Raw genomic sequence first — 19763 nt, 5'->3', positions numbered from 1 at the left:
ATTGCTAGCCAATCAAAAATAACGTTAAAGATTATTCATGGGAAACCAAAACATGATGAAATGACAGACAACGTGGAATCCTGGATTAGCGGATAGTGGATAGTTTCTGTTGAAACTAAATAGTGACATCATGCGAGACACACTCAAAGAAAATACCAAACAGTAAGTTTTAATTGTATATACAACATTTAAGAGGTACAAAGATACGGAAGATATTTTTAAATTATTGATTTTTCCAATATAACATGAAGGACATCAAGTTTTACATGATCTCTGTATGTCTCTGGACCGTACAATATGGTGGAACTTCTGTAATCATACAATATATTTTTATTAGAGTTGTGATATGTAAATACCTTGCAACAAGTTTCGTGAAGTAATTTTAAATATATTAAGATTAAATAATATGTTTTACGGTGTAACCGTTGGGACGAGCGCAGAAGAAACCACACATCTGTCATTATTGTTAAATGCAACCCGTGGACTTGCCCTAACCAAAAAACTTTGGCTTTGTCTCGAAAACTTTTACCACTGCAAGGAAACCGAAGTTACAAAACTCTAATTCCAATGGTCCATTCCTAACAAACTGCCACTGAGCATTAATAAAATGTTAAACAAACTAATTAAAATATTTTTTATAAACACAAAGCCGTTTGTTTCTTTTTATGTAAATACAATTATTTTTTATCATTACTTTACCTTTAAATAATGATCATTAAAATCAGTAAACAATAAATTGTGTGTCTGTGTTATTTCTCATTCTATTGTTATTATTATTCCTTGCTGTTACCTGTGTTTTAATTACTAGTATTTTCCTCTGTGACATCAATTTTTTTTTGTACGCTCTATAAGTGTTGTAGACATGTGCCCTCACTCACTATAGTGTATGATATCCAATATTTTTGAAAGGTTTGACCACATATGCAACTATAACAAATACATGTAGATATTTTAACAGTTCGGTTGTTTTCCTTTTATTTATTCATTACAAAATGACGTGGCTGCACATAGATCTACATGTAATAATGATCGGACTTTTCTTTTTTAATTTTTGTCACCTACCTAACGTATGCATATATGATTGGATCAATATGACAGTAAATGTAGCATGGAACTTGCATGTGTATTTACTAAGCAAAACAAATTATCAAAACAAAACTAATCAGCCAAAGAGTCACCGTTAACACTAATACTGAGTACTTCCTACACGTTACAGCTGCTTGATCCACCTCTAAATGTATTGCGGGAAATTAAAGCGCGAGATCACTGTGACGTCATATTTAACTTTCTTTTGAGCTCGACAGTTTTCGTAAATTGTCGGACAAATTCGGGAAAGGAAATGCATGCATGACGTCATATGTCGATAGGTACAGGTATTTTTACGTAAGCATATGTGTTGTTTACTTTAATGTTTTATATTTAAATGAATATGATGTATGCGATTTAGAGGTAAGAATTTTCCTTAGAAGCGCTTCCTGTTCGACCATGTTGCTATGTACCGCAAAGGATCACTGGGATAGTAGAACTTTTTCACGTGGCCTCATAAAAATTTCTTTGAACAATGTGCAGATTTCAACTCGAATTTCCTCCGTTCGTACACGTTGTCTATAGAGCTCGCTACGCGAGCGGCGCTTCGCGCCGCCTCGCTGCGCTCGCTATTAATTGTTAAAAATGTAAATACTTATGTAACATATAGAAGTTTTGATTCTTTTATTATATTGAGTGGCTTTGTATCTTAATTTATGAAATTCTATAGTTATATAGGCATTTCTAACGTTAAACAGAATGCATTGAGATATTAAAGGATCAAAGATAAATTTATCAGCAGTTGTGTAAATCGACGACATGCATATATATTATTCTCTTTTAAGAAGTGGACAGGCATAGCCTACATCCACTTCTCAAAAGAGAATAATATATATATATGGATGTAAGCTATGCCTGTCCACTTCTCAAAAGAGAATAGCATGTATATATGTACATCCATGTGTGAGTGGTACTTTAATTCATAAATTAACTGATTAATGAATATCTATTTTAGACCATTGCATTTTTCAAAGTGATTCTGAATAACCCTTTGGCACCCAATTTTCATTTTTGTACTATACAAATAACTTATACCTGGAGGCCCAGATATGACATGATGGCAGAATAAGTAATGCGTACTTCCAGACTTAAGTCTTGAAAACACTTGTTTATGAAAATCTAAAATATAGTTCTTTTCTTGAGTGTTATCCTTGATCAATATCTTGTATATTTAGTAGGGATGTCAACCAGACCAGCATTCGAGTACTTGACTATATCTATAGGTCACAATGATCGACTAAAATTTTCTTAATAGTCAATTGTTCGATTAATTTACTAGTCTCTTCAAGTAAAATTGACATCCCTTATACTTAGTGTTACATTAAAATTCAATCTATATTTAAAAAAGTCTTTTGTATTTCGGAAGGTTTGCAACAGCTGAAGAAGAGGTGACATATGAATCCAGTGGACCTCAAGTTAAGCCCCATCAGTGGGTGGAGGCTAGAAATACCAATGGGAAGTTGCATAAACTTAAAAGTGTTCTCTTGGTAAGTGGATATAGGAATTAATGCTGAATTGTATATGCCATTTTGCTTAAACTGAAAATTTTCATACATTAGGCAGCTTTTACATAGGCTTTAAACACAGAAGCTTATTGTTTCATACAAAGGCTTATTTACTTTAAACAATAAACAAAAAGATAAATTGGTCAGAATTAATCCTTTAAGCCAATTTTTTATTTCGTACATGATTTGAAAACATTAAATTTTGAATTAGAATTATTGATAAAGGGTATATCACATAATGTGTTGTTTGCATGACTGCGATTTGTGTCGGTGGAAACTTGTTTGATACATTCTGAAGTCTTTTTGCATGTTGTTAATTGTACATATTGCAGATATTTGAATTGTAAGTATGAGGCAATTCTTCTTCCAAATGAAGTAATATATAACAGATATACAATATTATTGCTATACTAATTCTCCTTCCACCAGGGAGTTTATAGTATTGGTACACAGTGGCACGAAAAAAGTGTAGTATTTTAGTCCTTAATATGATATTTAGTCTAGAAATCCCAGGGTTGTCTCTAAGACCCGGGAGGCGGGGAATTCCCCCAACTATAATGCCTTAATTACCCGGCTATTTTTGCATTTCAAACACAATGTAGCTATAAGCAAAACACCCAGACCCCCTTCTACTTTTTCATTTCCTCCTTCTACTTTAATTTTTAGAGACAACACTGAAATCCTATCTTACTTTAATTACAATTACATGTACAAGATCATGTAGAAATAATTCAGAAAAATAGATTTCTGATATGCTTACAGCAAGGTTTTTTAAATACAGAGCTTGGCAATTTGAAGAGGCAATGGTATATTCTCACTCTCAGTTGCCTTTTCTCATCCTCCATTGTGAGCAAGTGCTTTCTTTTCTGCTTAGGCCAAAATTAAGAATTGATTTGTTTGATGTACTCTGACCGACCCATCAGAATTTCCCCTACCCAATAATCTTTTTCAGCTTTTTTAATTTGATAATTGATTGTCCATGTCATATTAAAAATACATTTAGGTTATGTTTTTGTATCAATAGATATTATATCTGTTTAGCTTTCGCATTATAGAAAAAAAAAAGAACAGTTAGATTATCAATGTGGAAGAAAATTAAACCAAAAAAAAAAAAAAAGAGCTACTTGAAATATTTGAGTCGGAGTACATCAAACATTTATAAATACTAGCCTGAATATAATGTGTAAGCAAGCTATAGTGATCTATATTTGCCAAAGTCCATCTCTTCCTTCTACTTTTGTAATCTGGAATTGATCTTTATCTTTGGCTGTCAGTTGCAGATAGATTGAAAGATGCATGCATTTTCTTCTATACTAAGAGAATCAATATGTTTGTACATATACATAAAGTATTAATGCACCACCCCATGCACCCCCATAAAAAAAATCTGTTCATCTTGAAATTTTGATGGAAAAAAGACTTACTTTATGATTTTATATAAATTGCTTTCTAATATCTATTTTAATACATGTAGTTAATATATGGTGTAGAAATTTGTTTTTTTTTATGACAAACATAATAATTCTACCTACTGTACTTATATATAACATTATAGAGCAAATTAACCTTATTCTCACATTTACATACTAGTACATGTATATGAAAAAAAAATTTAAAGTAATATGGCTTCTCTACTTTTCTGTAACAATATGAAAATGTGTTTGAAATGAAATGGAAATTCATAATTTTTACATTTGTTTATTAAAAAAATATAAGATCATAGATAAAGTGCTAACCACCCCCTCCCTTTTTTGCCTATTAAGATTTTTATGTCAGTTTGCCTTTCTCCCCACTTTAAAAAAAAAAAATCTTCATTCCTGCACTGTAAGAGTAAATATGCATATTCTGTAATGTTAATTCTAATTCAAGGTAATATGTTTGTTCATGAATGTAGCCTAATCATTGAAGTAAGGTCATATTTCATACATGTACATACATTGCACCGAGATGAACAAACAAACCAACACAGAGTTGTGTATTGACATGGGATAAATTGATAAAAGATCATTGACTTAACTGACACATGCATTTCAATAATTTAATTTTGAACTAGGAATTATAAACAAGGTACACTTTCAGAGAGCACCTGAATTCTCATGTGACCCCCAAAATATCAATATTTCTAATCAGAAATTATGAAATGTGTATATATACATTTATTCAACAAATTCTTCAACTTTCTTTTCTTGATATTAAAAATTGCTTAAAATGGCTTTGTTAGATAAGTAAATGCTGGTTAAAGTAAATAGGTTAAAGCTTCAGTTTAGTGTAATTTCCATTCAAAAGCAACAACAGCTTTTACATTGTTCAATAATTCTTCAAATGCATTTTATTGTCAAATATTTGCATATCCATTGTCCTTTCCCTCCAAAAGCCCAATATGAGGAGCTGCAAATATTTTTCTATACCGGTAATCGCAATTGTTCTGTCTGTATCCGCAATATTTATTTCTTAAATATTGTCAAAATCTGTAAAGATGATTATGTTTTGAAACTGATGTACTTATTCATCAAAATTGATTTTAATATGTCCTCAAGGCGCCTCATACCATTATTAAGTCATTCCAGACTAATATAGGTTTAATTGGGCATACACATTTCTCTTCCATAGCAACCAAATCAAGTACCAGCAGTCAACAATTATAACATAAACATAAGTGGACTATCAACCCTTTGTCATCACTACTGTCTACTATGTAACACTGAACTGGGTTACTGAAAATGGAAGGTGTTTATTTACTCGTGTGACAGTTTTCATCAGCTGTGAGCTTGATGATGTACTTTAAACTTTGACCAACATCAATCTTACCCCTCAAAATAGTACACTACATGACTGAATTTCAATCTACAGCTGCTAGTTTATATATGGGTAGTAGCCATTCATTGCTGGCCATCCTTTTATCACAGAAGATAAGATAATATATCCTGTAGATAATGAGCTGATCTTTTCATCACTTCTTTGTGCTTAAGGAGATGGTATTAATAATGGATTATGACCAAACTTGGTGAGATAAGTCAAAAGATGGTGTCTTTAATTTGGGACTAGATATTATGTAAAAGGTGTTGATCATGGAGGAGTCGGTTCAGAGTTCTGTCCCCTATAAACAGCTAGAGGCTGGGTCTAAAACAAATGCTTTAAAGGTAGGTCTTTTTGTCAATGGTGACTTTTTAAAGATCTTATCTTCAAGGAGAAAGTAAATTGAAATCATGTTTGTTGCCAAATTGCTATACATGCTTGTGAAAGTCATAAGAAGGTTGTTTTCTGTTGAGTATAGAATGTGAATAAAGAGAAAATTCAAATGAGCATGAGATATGATATTAATGAAAGTGTTACATTTTAACATGTATTATAAAACTCATTATTTGATTGAGAATGTCATAGGCTATCAATATACCCCGGTACTAAGCTTCATATTCTAAACATTTCTTGAAAATTAATTTCTTGTTGTAAAAATGTTTTAAGTCTTTCCTAAAATGTCAGTGCATTTAAAATATTATCCTCTGTGTACCCCAAAAAAAGAAAATTTTGAAGTGCATTTTCAAGATAAAATCAAAATGCATTTTTAAGCAGGTCGAAAATTGATATATTCTATTAAAAATGCTTCAGGAGTGGAAGAAGTCGAGGATCATTGAGAAGTTTGTGTATGTGGTGGCTGTAATAACCATTATATTCCTCACCCATGCAACTGTCTACGCCCAATGGCTGCTACCATACTACTATGCTGTCAGTACCCCCATCTTGATTCTAATACGGGTCATCATGTATTGGTAAGTGATAGAAAATCAAAAGAATTGTTATTGAATAACAACAAAAAAAAGTTTCCTGCAAAACAAGATTACTAGTATCTAATGAATAGATTCTCTGCATATCAGTAAACAAATGCAGGAAAAATTATCAATGTAGAAGTTATATACTGATATACTGTACCTTAAATCACTGTAAACCTTACATACCTGAATTGCATATCCCAAAATGTGCGATTTTATTTTCCAGGAAAAACAAATGGCAGTATTTCCTGTTGGACTTCTGCTACTATGCCAATATTTTGTGGTACAGTTTTATCTGGTGGGTGTCACTGCATCTTTTCATTTTAAAAAAGCATTTAATGATAATTGTTACACTTGTTAATAAATTTGTATACCGGGCACATACTGTAAAAGCACATATTTTTGTTGGGTTAAAATTTCGTTGTTTTAAACCGATGGGGAAATACAATTTCTTTGACATTTAATTTTGTCATATCGTAATCGCAAAAATGTATGCGTATCAACTCTGTACTTGTATTTATTAATACTTGGGTTGAAAATAAATCATGGATTTTATTTCATTGATTTTTACTGCCAATGAAAATAAAGAAATTAAATACTCAAGAAATATTTCTGCTTCTACAGTAAAATGATTTTGTGTTTTTAGGGTTCCATACAATGAGAAGTTTTTTGCGGTGGTTTTTGCCCTGTCCAACGGCCCCCTGATCTGGGCAATGGTGGTGTACAGGAACTCCCTGGTTTTTCACAGCACAGACAAGGTCACCTCTGCCTACATTCATATACTGCCTGCCCTGCTGTCGTTTGGGTGAGAGTAAAATTTGGCTATGTTCTGCTGTTAAAGTTTAATCACTCAGTTTGACCTAATTATGAGGTTCTAATTTGATGGAATTGTATAATAATTATGCAATGTAACTGTGCTTTCCAGATGACCTTTTATATCAAGTACACTAAATTGATGTGTTTATGCACACAGTAATAACATAATATTTAGTCAAATGAATTTTTGTTCTTGGTTTAGAATCCGTTGGTACAGAGAAGAAGTATCCAAGTACTGGTTTGATGAATTTGTACCAGAAATGCTGGAGTTGTCCCCCATTTGGTTGCTGGTTGTTCCCTTTGCCTGTTTTCTGTTGCACAGTGTATGTAGCCAATTTCCTCTAATAAATATCAAATGACTTTGAACTAGAATCAATAACCTCTAGGAAATATATAAACTGAAGCTCATTGTTTACATGTTTCAGATGACATGAAGTTAATAAGAAAAAAGATTTTAAAAATTTAATCTGTTTGTAGGGAATTTACTTCCTAGTAATTCACATTGTTGCAAAACCCAGTGAGGAGTATGTGACAAGTTTTAACTACCTCGGAAAGAAGCAGGACAGTTGCTTGTATAAAACATTCAATGTTTGTGGCGAAAGGTAAATGTTGTGAATTTAAACAATTAAAATCCAAATTTCCTTATGTTAAAATTTGAAGATGAAAATAATTACATGTACCCGATTTTGCTTGACAGGAATTTGAATGTATTATGTAAGCATTTTTGTTTTATTTTGTTCAAGATGCCGTCCCCTGATGTTTTACGTCTTCAACTGGTTGTTCTGCATTGTGAGCCTGGCTGGTGTGTTTATCTGGTACCACTTTTACACTGCCCACTGTATATTCCTTGGTGTCATGTCCACTGTGCTGATCATGAATGGAGGCAATTACTACATAGATGTGTTTAGTAAACGAGGATTCGTGGAGGATGAATGTGAATAGAACTGTTGCTAGGTGTCAACAACTCTTAACCTGATGTAATTTATTTCTTCATCATCATCATCATCATTATCATCATCATCATCACAGTATTTTAGTATCGAATGACAGTAGACTATACAAGATTGCTGTATGCTTTGTATCATTGTTGATTGTTACAGTGGTTGAGCATTACACCATTTATCTGTTTAGAGTTTGTTATCTTTAGTGTATTATTTAAAAATCAAGGCATTTTTACATGGAATAGTTTCTTTCTGACTATTAATCTAGGTTGTTGAATTTTTGTTATGAAGTTTATTGAGTGAAAAGTATTATTTTGCACACTATGTGTGTGGTGCATATTCACTGACATTGAAGATATAGAAAATGATAATGATATACATAAAACATGTACTTAATTTGACATTGTAAATTAGTGCAATACTAGTATACTATAATCATTATTCATCACTTTGTTGACACACATTTTTTATATAAGAGTTCAGCTCTGCAGGTTCAGTATGTCTAATATCTTATTGTAAATCTGTCTATCCTTCCAATATCTCGTGTATGGAATATATTTTAGCCCTTTTGCCCAATATTTCTCATACTTTTAAGCCCATATCTGCTCATACTTTATCAATGGAATGCTTATGGGTGTTAACGGACCCTAAATTTAGTGATTATATGTCCAGGGTCAATGTCATAGCAAATTGCTTTGTAAAATTCTTGCCCTAAGCATATTGTTTCTTCTTTTGGCTACATCTGGCTTTATCAAGTGTTAGGTCAAGGTCAAAGCAGATCATTGTATTGAGCATATTTTCTTTCTTTTTAGTCCTGTCCTGGTTTATATTTTAACCAAAGAGTGCTTCAAACAATGACCTTAACATGGAAAATAAATGGTCTTTTCCATATGCATATATTGCCATTTTAATTCTAGAGTCCTTTGTAAAAGAGGGTCAATTAGATATGGCCACCTTACTTACAGTTCAAACAATCAAGTTTTATATAGTCACAAGAATGAATACATGCAATATTTTATGATAAGGCACATGTTCATGTATAGTTTAAGTCTTTGTGTATTTTTGCATTCCAATTCTCATTGTCTTACCCCTGCTTGCCAAAGATTTTTAGTCGAATTTTGTAATTTTTGCCAAAAATTCATTTGGCAATGCACGTTTTAGTATGGTATTTATTTTTTCTTTAAAGTAAGTTTTTTTTCTATTGCCTGTATAGTATCATTTAATCTTTGGGGTTTTTTTAATTTCAAATATATAGTATTTTTTTAACATATGTTCTATTTAACAGAGAAATTGACATGAATAAATTTTTAAGAGTTTTATAAAGTACATTGTACAATACTAAATGTTATAATTTAATTATTGGTACACTTTTAAAAACAGGTTAAAAACAAAAAATGATACTGTTAAATGACTTTACTTTTTGATTAACTGTTGTATTTATATAAAATAAAGTTGAATTTATATTTACTTGTGTTTGTGTATTTCTCTTCTCATGTCTCTTTATAAATGAATTATTATATACAGATATAAATCCAATTACTTGTGCATTGTGCAATCATTTTTCTTTGGTCAGTATCAGCTGACCCTTTGTTATCTGCATTTGTCCTCCAACATACATCGTCCACCTTTGGAAAACTTAAACTACAACGCCAGTCGTGAACATTCGTATGTGTTTGTGTATAGCATCAGGTTTCAATGAAATATACTCAGGTGACCAGTATGGCCTGTAGGCCTCGTGTCGAAAAAGTATTTGCAATCTCAACATTTATTTATTATTGTTCATATTCAATATTTATGATAGCATACATAATTGTGACATATACTAAGTATATACGTCCCTGGTCGCGAAAAAAGCTAACGACCTTAAGTTTTACGAAAAATAATCGTACGACCTGTTGAATTTCTATAAAAATAAAAGGTGAAGGTCGTTGAAGAAAAAAGGCGATTGGGATGAGCTAAGCCAATATAGTTATAATACGGTTATAGAGTAAGATTTCTTAACTTAAATCTTTGGAATTAAGCAGATCCTACACTATTCAAGCTTGAGTTTTTTATCATGCATTAGAAAAATTACTTTAACCTTCACTTGATTTGTCAAGTCGACATTATCTGCAGTCGCCATTTGTTGTGAGTTGGGTCATGAGAAAATGAGGTGCATTGCACTATATGCAATAATAATAAGTTTGGATAAAGATAGAAATCAATTTCTTTAACTTGCATCTTGCCAAAATCGCAAACCATACTATTGAAGTGGTCAGGCTTTCTGCCTTCATCAGGTCCAGCACAATCTCCAGATTTAGCTATATAGCTTGAATAAGCTAAACAGCTTTATTAAGCTATTCAGAGTAGCTTCATTTAGCTATTTTGTCATACATTTTTCTTCATTTTTAATTTTATCAGTATGTATAAAAAATCGCACTTTAGTCCAGTGATAGTTTTCAACTTTGAACTGTTCTGTGAACAATGCATGTAAAAATTACTCATCAATTTGCGCCTTCTTAAGAGACTTTGCACTAAAAGTTTGGGGGCAACTAATTCATGACCACACAGTTACTTCTTGAATGAAATATAAAGGAGGTCAGTTATGGTAAACAAGATAATTGATTGGTAATAATTTATCACAATGAGAAGAAATCATACTTATCCACGCCCCATTGCACACAAAGTGGCAAACAGTTACCCAAACAATGGAAATATATTTTTTGCTTATAAGTGTTTAAAAGCTGCAGTGTTAAAACTATCTATAATTGTGGTCAAGTTTATAATGGTCAGTTGTGAAAATATGAGTAGCAAGTTAATTGCGATTTTTTGTCCATTTCTTCCAATAAATATTTTCTTCAAAAACTGCACATAAATAGCTTTATCAAGCTATTTTGAATAGCTTTATAAAGCTATATAGCTTTTTCAAGCTATATAGCTAAATCAAGAGATTGTGCTGGACCTGTTCATCACTGTTCATGTACACTAGTCCGAAATATCTGACGTTTTTCTAACTTTTTTAACGATTTTGATATTTACTTGCCAGGAAAACATCAGAACCGGCGCCATTACGAAAACTAGAAAACTTCGTCCGAAATTTCCAGTTTTCGTAATGGCGCCGGTTCTGACATTTTCCTGGCAAGTAAATATCAAAGTCGTAAAAAAGCCAGAAAAACGTCAGATATTTCGGACTACATGTACACCTGTACATACTTTGCCTGTCCATTTATCTATATAGAATATCTGAACTAGATTGATGAAACCTTGAATTGTTCAGGACTTGATTTGTTATTAAAAGTCCTACATAATTTTTCTATGTTTATGAAAAGATATTTTTTGATTTCAGAAAGTTCAGAAGAATGTCAAACTCATTCAATCAAGGTAATACTAATTATTTTTAACAGTAATAGAGATAGGTACACCCTAATACATTATTTCCTAATTTCATTTGTATAACAACAAAAAAAAAGAAAACCAAAAAACATGATTTGATGTTATTTGTAAATATACTGCGATCTTCCTTATACATGTTTTAGTCAGTTTCTAGAATTGTTTCCTATAGATGATATGATTAAATGTGAATTTGAAGGACATTGTATGGAGATGCATATATCCTTTTATGTTATGTCCTGTTTTAATGCTGTTGTAGGTTTAATTGGTCCACAGATCCCTCCTGGAAGAATGGACCCCATGCACAACAATGCACCACTACAGTTTAACACAAACAAAGGGAAGCCCCCCATGGCACTGGAGGGAGATCCAGGTATTGCTGAATACATTAGAAATTAAATAAACAAAGACATTGCATGGAAATAGGAAATGTTTTTTATAAAGAGGGTCATTTTAAATTTATTTCAGACCAAGTGAGTAGTACAGGGGGTGGAGACATGATGGGTCAGGGATTCTTTGGCAGTGGAAATGCAGGGGGAGGAGGCCTCATGGGGAGCATGATGCAGGGTCCCATGATGGGGACTGACCCAAGCATGATGATGATGTTTAACCAGGTCAGTGGAACTTCCATGGTATTTTCCATGACACTTTTAGTGAAATATTATGTCAAGCCTTTATAAATGTGACAGAACTGCTTTCACCAGTTGATGTGTTGGTTTGTTTTCAGTATGGTGGTTGGGGACCAATGGGTCCTAACAATCAGGACATGTTGATGCAGTTCATGCCTAAAGAAATAATCACCCTGAAAACCTGTGTGTTATACCCACCTCCACCAAGTAAGTAGTAGAGTGAAATGAAGGCCAAAGTAAGTCAGAGTAAAAAAACAAAAAACAAACCAAGACTGTGTCCGAGTATACATGTATATACCATTTCCACTCTTCTTGACCCTTGGAAAAAATCTGGATAAAATGTTCTTTTCATGATGTATTCGTTATTTCATTTATCTTACATGATTTTACAGTTTAAAAGCAATTGTTTACTCTTTGGATTTTGTTTTGTGACAGATGCCCCTCCCCCCACCACTAGAGAGAGACCCCCGGGATGTAGAACAGCCTTTGTGGGAGGATTACCAGAGAATGTAACAGAGGAAATCATTGGGGAGGCCTTTGCAAACTTTGGAATGATTGTCAGTATCAGGAAGGGGAAGAAAAATTTCTGCCACATTCGATATGAACTTGAGGAAAGCGTGGACAGATCTTTATTTCTATCAGGTCATTACTAGTTTCAAGTAACCCATTTAAAGGTTGTGTATTGTTAAATAGCTTGCTTTTAGTATACGAATCACATTATTTCATTACATATATTTCGACACAATGATTTTATGACTTGAAATGTCTTGCACTATCAATTCCATGTTTCAATCTCATTCTTTTTAGTTGAGAAAAAAAATGTTCTTAATACATCTTTTCTGATTCATGGTGCTTGCATTGTATAATCCCTTCTTATACTGCTTGAATTAGATAAGAAATCCTTTTACATATCTATTATAAGGCTTTAACATGTCACCTCATGAGATCTTTCTATTTCTGTGAGCAGGTTACAGAATGAAGATAGAGGACAAAGATGATAAACCAAACACAGGGCGGCTCCATGTGGACTATGCCCAGGCCCGAGACGATCAGTACGAGTATGAGTGTAAGCAGAGGATGCTGGCCAGGGAGATGAGGCATCGGCAGAGACTGGAGGAGGACCGTCTCCACCCCCCAAGTCCTCCCCCCATTGTCCACTACAGTGACCACGAGGCCTATGTACTCATGGAGCAACTAAAATGTAGGCATCTCTTATCATGTTTTACTAATTAAAATAAGTCAGAAACTATACAACATGTAAACCGTAATTGTTTCTCAGAAGCAAAACCAGGTTCCAGGGCCATGAACCTAAACAAGCTCTCTGGTATTAGACCCACTTTTCCATAACAGTAAATTCTGTTAAACAGGTCCCAAGAACACAAAACTTATACAAGCTCTCTTGATCTGTCTTACATTTCTACAATATATTCCTTTGTAAAAATGAGACTGTTTTATGGCCCCCTGAGTTAGGTGCTGTAGTCTTTTAAATTTTGAATCCTTTAGTTTGAAGTTGGATGAATTGAAATTTTTTTTATTTCAGCTGATGACGAGTTTATGAAAGCCTCACAGATTCTTATGACATGGTTGGAAAGGGGGGATCTAACAAAACGAAATGTCACTAATTTCTACAGCATGATTCAATGCACAAACTCCCAGGTTCGACGATTGCTGTCGGAAAAACAAAACCAAGAGGAGGCTCTGCAAAAAATGAAAGAAAATTTCCGAAATATTTTTGAAGGAATTCTACACCAATGTAAGCATTTTATTTTTTCTGTAAAAAAAGATCAGACTTTGAGTGAGAGGAATTTTGCTTATGGAAATGGTAAAAGTCGTATAAAGTTCACACCATATGAGAAGATGAAATTCGTTTGGTATGTATATGATATCAGCAAGATAAGGTAATGTTAATTTGTGCAAATGATTAAATAATCAAATTTTCATGTACATGTATATGCTTAGAGACTAAAAACTGCATTCTACGTATTCTTCATTGCTGTTGCTGCTTTGGTTTTCTCTAAAAAGATTTGATTTTTAGATACTTTGTGATTTAATTGTTGATTCATTTGTCAGATTAGTTTAGTAACATTCAAAATTAAAGAAAGATAGAAAATTTCATGCATATGAGCAGTAATAATCAACTGTGTCATTTAGAATTCTTATTTAGAGAAAATCAGAAGTAAAATATGCATAACGATGATCATCTATGGTAAGATGACAGTAGATTTAGTTGTATTCATATCTGCCACAGTGATCTTAGTATTCAAGTTTATCACAAACTACAAGTACTTAATTTTCTATTTATTCTTAAAAATTATTTGTGGCATTTATGATCTTCTTTATATACTGTATTGGAATCAATGGAACTTGTGTGGAATATGTTAAATATGCACCATTTTGTAAAGTTTGAAACAAATTCCCCCAAAATTAACAATGTATACATGAAATGAAATTCCACACAGATTCCAGGAAAGAGTGGCATTCTATAAACATTGGATTCCTTTTCTTTGGTGAGAACAAGCTCAACTACAGCAGGAAAAAATAAACTGGTTACCCTGGACACCAGTTTATTCCCAACAAAGCCCCTGCTGTAATTCATTTGTGTAATATTTATTGTGTAAGTAACCTGAATGTTTTATTCCTGTTCCAAGTCGATCAGATTGAGAAAGTCTTTAGCAGCTCACGCAAACAGCGCAACTGGGATCATTTTAGTAAGGCTCAACGCAAGAACTTAGAGCTCTGGTTCAAGCAGGCTCAGGTAGGCTTTCTTGTTGACAGGTAGGGTATCTCCTTTACTTAGCACGGTCCTTGTAAGAATCAACTCTTTTTTCTGTGCTTTTGACATATTTACAGTGGACTTTGGGTAAAATCCAAAGAATTAAGAATTCGATTCAGAGTTGGGGTCAATTACTTTGAAAAGTAATTAATTACTTTCAAATACATCGACAATTTTATCAATTACTTGCAATTACAATTACATTGATTTTTTAAAATGTAATTAATTACTCTCAATTACTTTGATAAATGTAATTAATTACATTTCAATTACTTTAGTTTTATTTTTTAAATTTTGAGAACATATATATTAACGACATTATACATGGCTTTATGTACGGTTATGTTTTTAAAGGTCGTATAGTTCAGTTCAGATCAGATTTCTTGAAAATTTTCTTTAACATTAAATTCATTAAGTACCATTGAGTTCATTTTTGGTTCTTAATAATATTTTCTCAATAGTGAATTAATCTTTATTCACATATGAAAACTATGTTTATTCAAAAAGTACAACTTTCAGCAGTACAACATATCAGTATATAAATAATAATTGCTATAATTCACAAGAATGAGATATTTTTATTCCCTTGAGTCTAAAATCAATTGGGGTTCTTGGGTATTGGAGGAGTTCACAACTCCACAAAATAAGATCATTACCTATTGCTCTGGGCAGTGTGTCATGCTGTATAAACATAAGAAACATTATGGGAATTTAATTATTGTATAAACAAAAGTCCATGCCAAACATGTATAAAATCTACATGTATTTATCATTATAAGACACCTTTTTTATATTTTAAACTTGGAAAAAAGTAATTGAGATGTAATTGAAAAGTAATTGAAAATACACAATATTTTTGGAATGTATTTAAATACATTCAATTACTTGTAATTGAAGACAGACTCAATTACCAATTACTTTCAGTTACTTTGAAAAATGTAATTAATTACACTCAATTACAAATACTTTTTTCAATTACCCCATCCCTGCTTCGATTAAATCCGGTTCTGTTTTATACCAGGTATTGTATGTAGTGTTGCAATGTTAGCCCAGTCAGTTACCATTTATTGTTTTGATACATTTCATCACGTATCTTATCTCAGTGCTCTCAAAGTCCACTGTTTTAACTGTCTAACTGCTATACTTTGATAAAAGTATTTCTATCATTCATTTTTTTTAAATACAAAATCAAACAGTATTTTGACAGTAGTGTAGTCAAATTCTTGCAAGGATTGGTTTTATTTAGCAACAATGGGTTCCGATTATTCCTGAATGAAAAGAGGTATAGAGATGTGGAACTTCCAACTAAGATGATTTTAACTTTTGTGTAAACATGAGGTATAAAATGTATACTTTTCTAAACCTCCACAGCAGTTCAAAGTAATATACCAGTACATGCATTCGGGTTTAGCTATGTTGTGTGAAGTAGTTTAGTTTGTAATTTTAACTAGAAAGTCAAGAAATTGTCAGGGTTTGGTTCCTATTTTTTCTGCACTTCAGAGCTTTTTTCGAAAAAAAAAAATAATACAACTTTCTATAATGAGAAAATGTTATTTTACTTGAACTGTGAATCACTAACAAATGCAATGTACTTGTGGTGATAAAATTGAGAAATTTACATGTTTTACATGTAGAATAGGAAAAAGGTAAAAGTAGAGAGTTTCTTCCCTTGATAATGAGTAATTTACAATCTTTGAAATCCTGAGATAAATACATGTACAACACTAACATGATTAAGTCCAAGATAATATGACATCTCAAATTCATTTAAGATTTTGAAGGTAAGTTATGAATCAGTTCAGAAAATGAAGATGCTCAAGGGTTTGATTTATATGACAATCAACAAACCCTTGCTCCATCTGTCAAATGACAATGAAGGGAGATGGAAAAGAAGGATTGGATTTGACAATGATATCATATTTTCCATGTGGAATATCAGCTCACATTATAAGAGTATTTATTATAAAAGAAGTGATACAAGGAGAGTGTTGATGCCCTCTGCTCAAAATGAAAGTTGCATAAGCATGGCTTATTTATTTTATGCAACCAGGAGATCAAGCAGAACCAACTAGAGGAGTTCCTCAGCACGCGGATGGATGACGACATGGAAATGTCAGACGAGGAGCCATCAGAACCGAAAAAGAAAAAGCCAGATGAACCGTTTAATCCTCAACAGCTGCAGGAATTCTGTGAGTATTTTATGCTAGTAACATTCATGGTGGCACTGTGATTTCTGTAATGAATGACTGTAAACACATGTGTATCAAAAATATATGCATTGCAGAACACACTTGTATTCATATTTAGTGTATATTTGAATAAGATTTTTTTTAAAATATGAAACACAACATAACTAGAGAAGAGAATTGATCTGGAAAGACTGTTAAAATTACAGTACTTATAATTTTACTCGATTATATAGTGGCAAGAGGCACAATGAGGGAAGAAAACGATTCCCTGAAATGTCAGATTGAGGCTTACAAGAATGAGCTGGAGATGATGAAGGCAGAAAAAGTCAATGGTTTATCAGAGAAAGACAGTCAACTGAAAATCCTACAGCAAGCCATGCAGGGCATGCAACAGGTAGGGGGGCATTCAGAGTGGGGGTACATGAAAATCCTACAGCAAGCCGTGCAGGGCATGCAACAGGTAGGGGGGGCACTCAGACTGGGGGTACATGAAAATCCAACAGCAAGCCATGCAGGGCATGCAACAGGTAGGGGGGCACTCAGAGTGGGGGTACATGAAAATCCTACAGCAAGCCATGCAGGGCATGCAACAGGTAGGGGGCATTCAGAGTGGGGGTACATGAAAATCCTACAGCAAGCCATGCAGCATGCAACAGGTAGGGGGGCATTCAGAGTGGGGGTACATGAAAATTCTACAGCAAGCCATGCAGGGCATGCAACAGGTAGGGGGGCATTCAGAGTGGGGGTACATGAAAATCCTACAGCAAGCCATGCAGCATGCAACAGGTAGGGGGGCACTCAGAGTGAGGGTACATGAAAATCGTAAAGCAAACCATGCAGGGCATGCAACAAGTAGGGGGGGGGCACTAAGAGTGGGGGTACATGAAAATCCTACAGCAAGCCATGCAGGGCATGTAACAGGTAGGGGGGGCACTCAGAGTGAGGGTACATGAAAATCCTACAGCAAGCCATGCAGGGCATGCAAAAGATAGGGGGCACTCAGAGTGGGGGTACATTATATAATGGATATTTGCTTAATGTTTTTATGGTGATTGAACAGAAAGTAAGAATTGATGATTAAGCAGATTTTAGGAAATAGCAGCCTAGAGGGTTGTATGGCAATATAATGTTGGATTATTTTCTTTATTTATGGCAGCAACTGATTCAAGCCAAAATGGAGTGTAAGCAGTTTGAGAATGAGTTGAAAGCAGTAAAGCAGTCTCAACTTGAAGAGAAGAAGGCAGAGAAATCTAGTGAAGGCTCAGAGGATAAGGTATTTCTGAGGAAAAACTTTTGATAATATATGTGAGGATTTCTGTTGGAAGTCCTGTTCACTTCGACAAAGATATTTAAGATAACGCTTGTTTGAGATACAGCACCAGAATTCAACAATATCTTTAAACGATGTTGGATTTGGCCTCGATTTTGAACACACTTCATCATTGTTTATCTATGTTTAACATTTATAATTTTGATTGCAGGAAGAAGGAACAACATCAGAAGAAAAACAGAGTTCTAGTAAAGAAACGTCTGTGTCCACAGTCAGCAGTACAGGACTAACTCTGACAGAGAAAGAGACAAAACTCATAGGTAAGCTTAACGAGATCAAACTCGCAGAAAAGCTGATATCTCATCAAATGGCTGAAATCTTGTAGCTGTTTACTCATTTTGTAGATGTAATCTTACAAAACATGATTTCATCTGATTTTGAAATTTTTATTATCTGTATTAATGTTGCAAGCTAATTTTAGAAGGCTAATAATATCCCAGCAAAAGCCTGTTGGTGGTGGGTTTATGCTACAAATATTTTCATTTTAAATATGCATTTGAAAAATGTTGTTTCCCCCCTTACATTTTAATGCATAGTGCTATTGAAAATACTTCTAGCTTTAAGGGATATTAAGTCTATCAGCTATTTTGACTCTGTTGAATTCTTGGTTTATTTTACAGGTTTAGTATCCTGTTTCCTACATGTCCACCCTAATGGAGCCAGTGTGGACTACATTTGGTCCTATCTATCCCAGCTGAATGTCAGCACTCGAACCAGTGAACTAGAGGAACTCTTATTGCGTCTCCCCATGTTGTTTAAACTGAACATGAGTGGTGTGGGAGCAGGGATAGAGAAGAAATGGCAGTTTGTTGCCTATTCCAACACAGCATTCATCCCATTTAGCTTTAATAGCTAACACTAATGGATCTTGTGACTAGCTGAGATATTTTAATACCAATGTCAAGCTTTATAGCTAATTTGTTTTAGCTTCTTGCCAGTGCATTCAACATTGATCCATCATTCTGTCTACATTTTGTTTCATTAGCTGTTCATTGCATTGTTTTTGAGGCTATTTTGTTTTTGTTATCAGTACTTCAATTCACTTTTGTCGATATTGAAATAAAAAACATTTTATTGCGATATACAAAGTTATTTTTCTCTATGAGAAGGTAGACTCTTCTGGGCCCTCCTCTGTAACATAATTGGGAATCTTTTAAACATCGTAAATTTATAGTCATATACAGGGTATTTTTTCCTTGCACACTGCTTTTTGCATTAAAGGACTATATATGACATGGGCCTGGCCCCGTAAAATGAACATCATCATTTTACTGTAATTCTTTGTTTTCTTTGTACACATATATATGTGATGTTTTTACATTATGTTCATTTTTATTCAAGTGCCCACAATTAAGAAA

General features: G+C 33.3%; 2 protein-coding genes across 3 annotated transcripts; both read left to right on the top strand.

The window, feature by feature from the left end:
• The first annotated feature begins 35 nt into the window (after positions 1-35).
• On the top strand, positions 36-9572 carry LOC128180072 (uncharacterized). 2 transcript variants are annotated; one of them, XM_052847885.1, is made up of 8 exons: positions 36-162; positions 2453-2573; positions 6198-6358; positions 6585-6656; positions 7005-7163; positions 7377-7497; positions 7652-7776; positions 7918-9572. In XM_052847885.1, exons 1-8 carry the CDS (start codon positions 131-133, stop codon positions 8114-8116), a joined length of 990 nt encoding a protein of 329 aa, XP_052703845.1. In that variant the 5' UTR covers positions 36-130; the 3' UTR covers positions 8117-9572. The 2 variants fall into 2 exon arrangements, with proteins under 2 accessions (XP_052703845.1, XP_052703846.1); XM_052847886.1 differs by lacking the exons at positions 36-162; positions 2453-2573 and adding an exon at positions 4452-5731.
• Positions 9573-10022: 450 nt separating this feature from the next.
• On the top strand, positions 10023-19485 carry LOC128181292 (ecto-NOX disulfide-thiol exchanger 2-like). Its single transcript, XM_052849646.1, has 14 exons — positions 10023-10102; positions 11441-11475; positions 11744-11857; positions 11953-12098; positions 12212-12320; positions 12549-12755; positions 13081-13314; positions 13654-13866; positions 14762-14868; positions 16937-17075; positions 17309-17469; positions 18232-18348; positions 18557-18665; positions 19026-19485. The coding sequence occupies exons 2-14, from the start codon at positions 11454-11456 to the stop codon at positions 19259-19261; spliced, it is 1914 nt and encodes a 637-aa protein (XP_052705606.1). The 5' UTR covers positions 10023-10102; positions 11441-11453; the 3' UTR covers positions 19262-19485.
• The last annotated feature ends 278 nt before the right edge of the window (positions 19486-19763 follow it).

Source organism: Crassostrea angulata, chromosome 4 (assembly GCF_025612915.1).
Source record: "Crassostrea angulata isolate pt1a10 chromosome 4, ASM2561291v2, whole genome shotgun sequence".
In the NCBI taxonomy this organism is placed as follows: domain Eukaryota; kingdom Metazoa; phylum Mollusca; class Bivalvia; order Ostreida; family Ostreidae; genus Magallana; species Magallana angulata.
The sequence above is the reverse complement of the archived record's forward strand: the minus strand, read 5'-3'. Positions and strand labels throughout refer to the sequence as shown.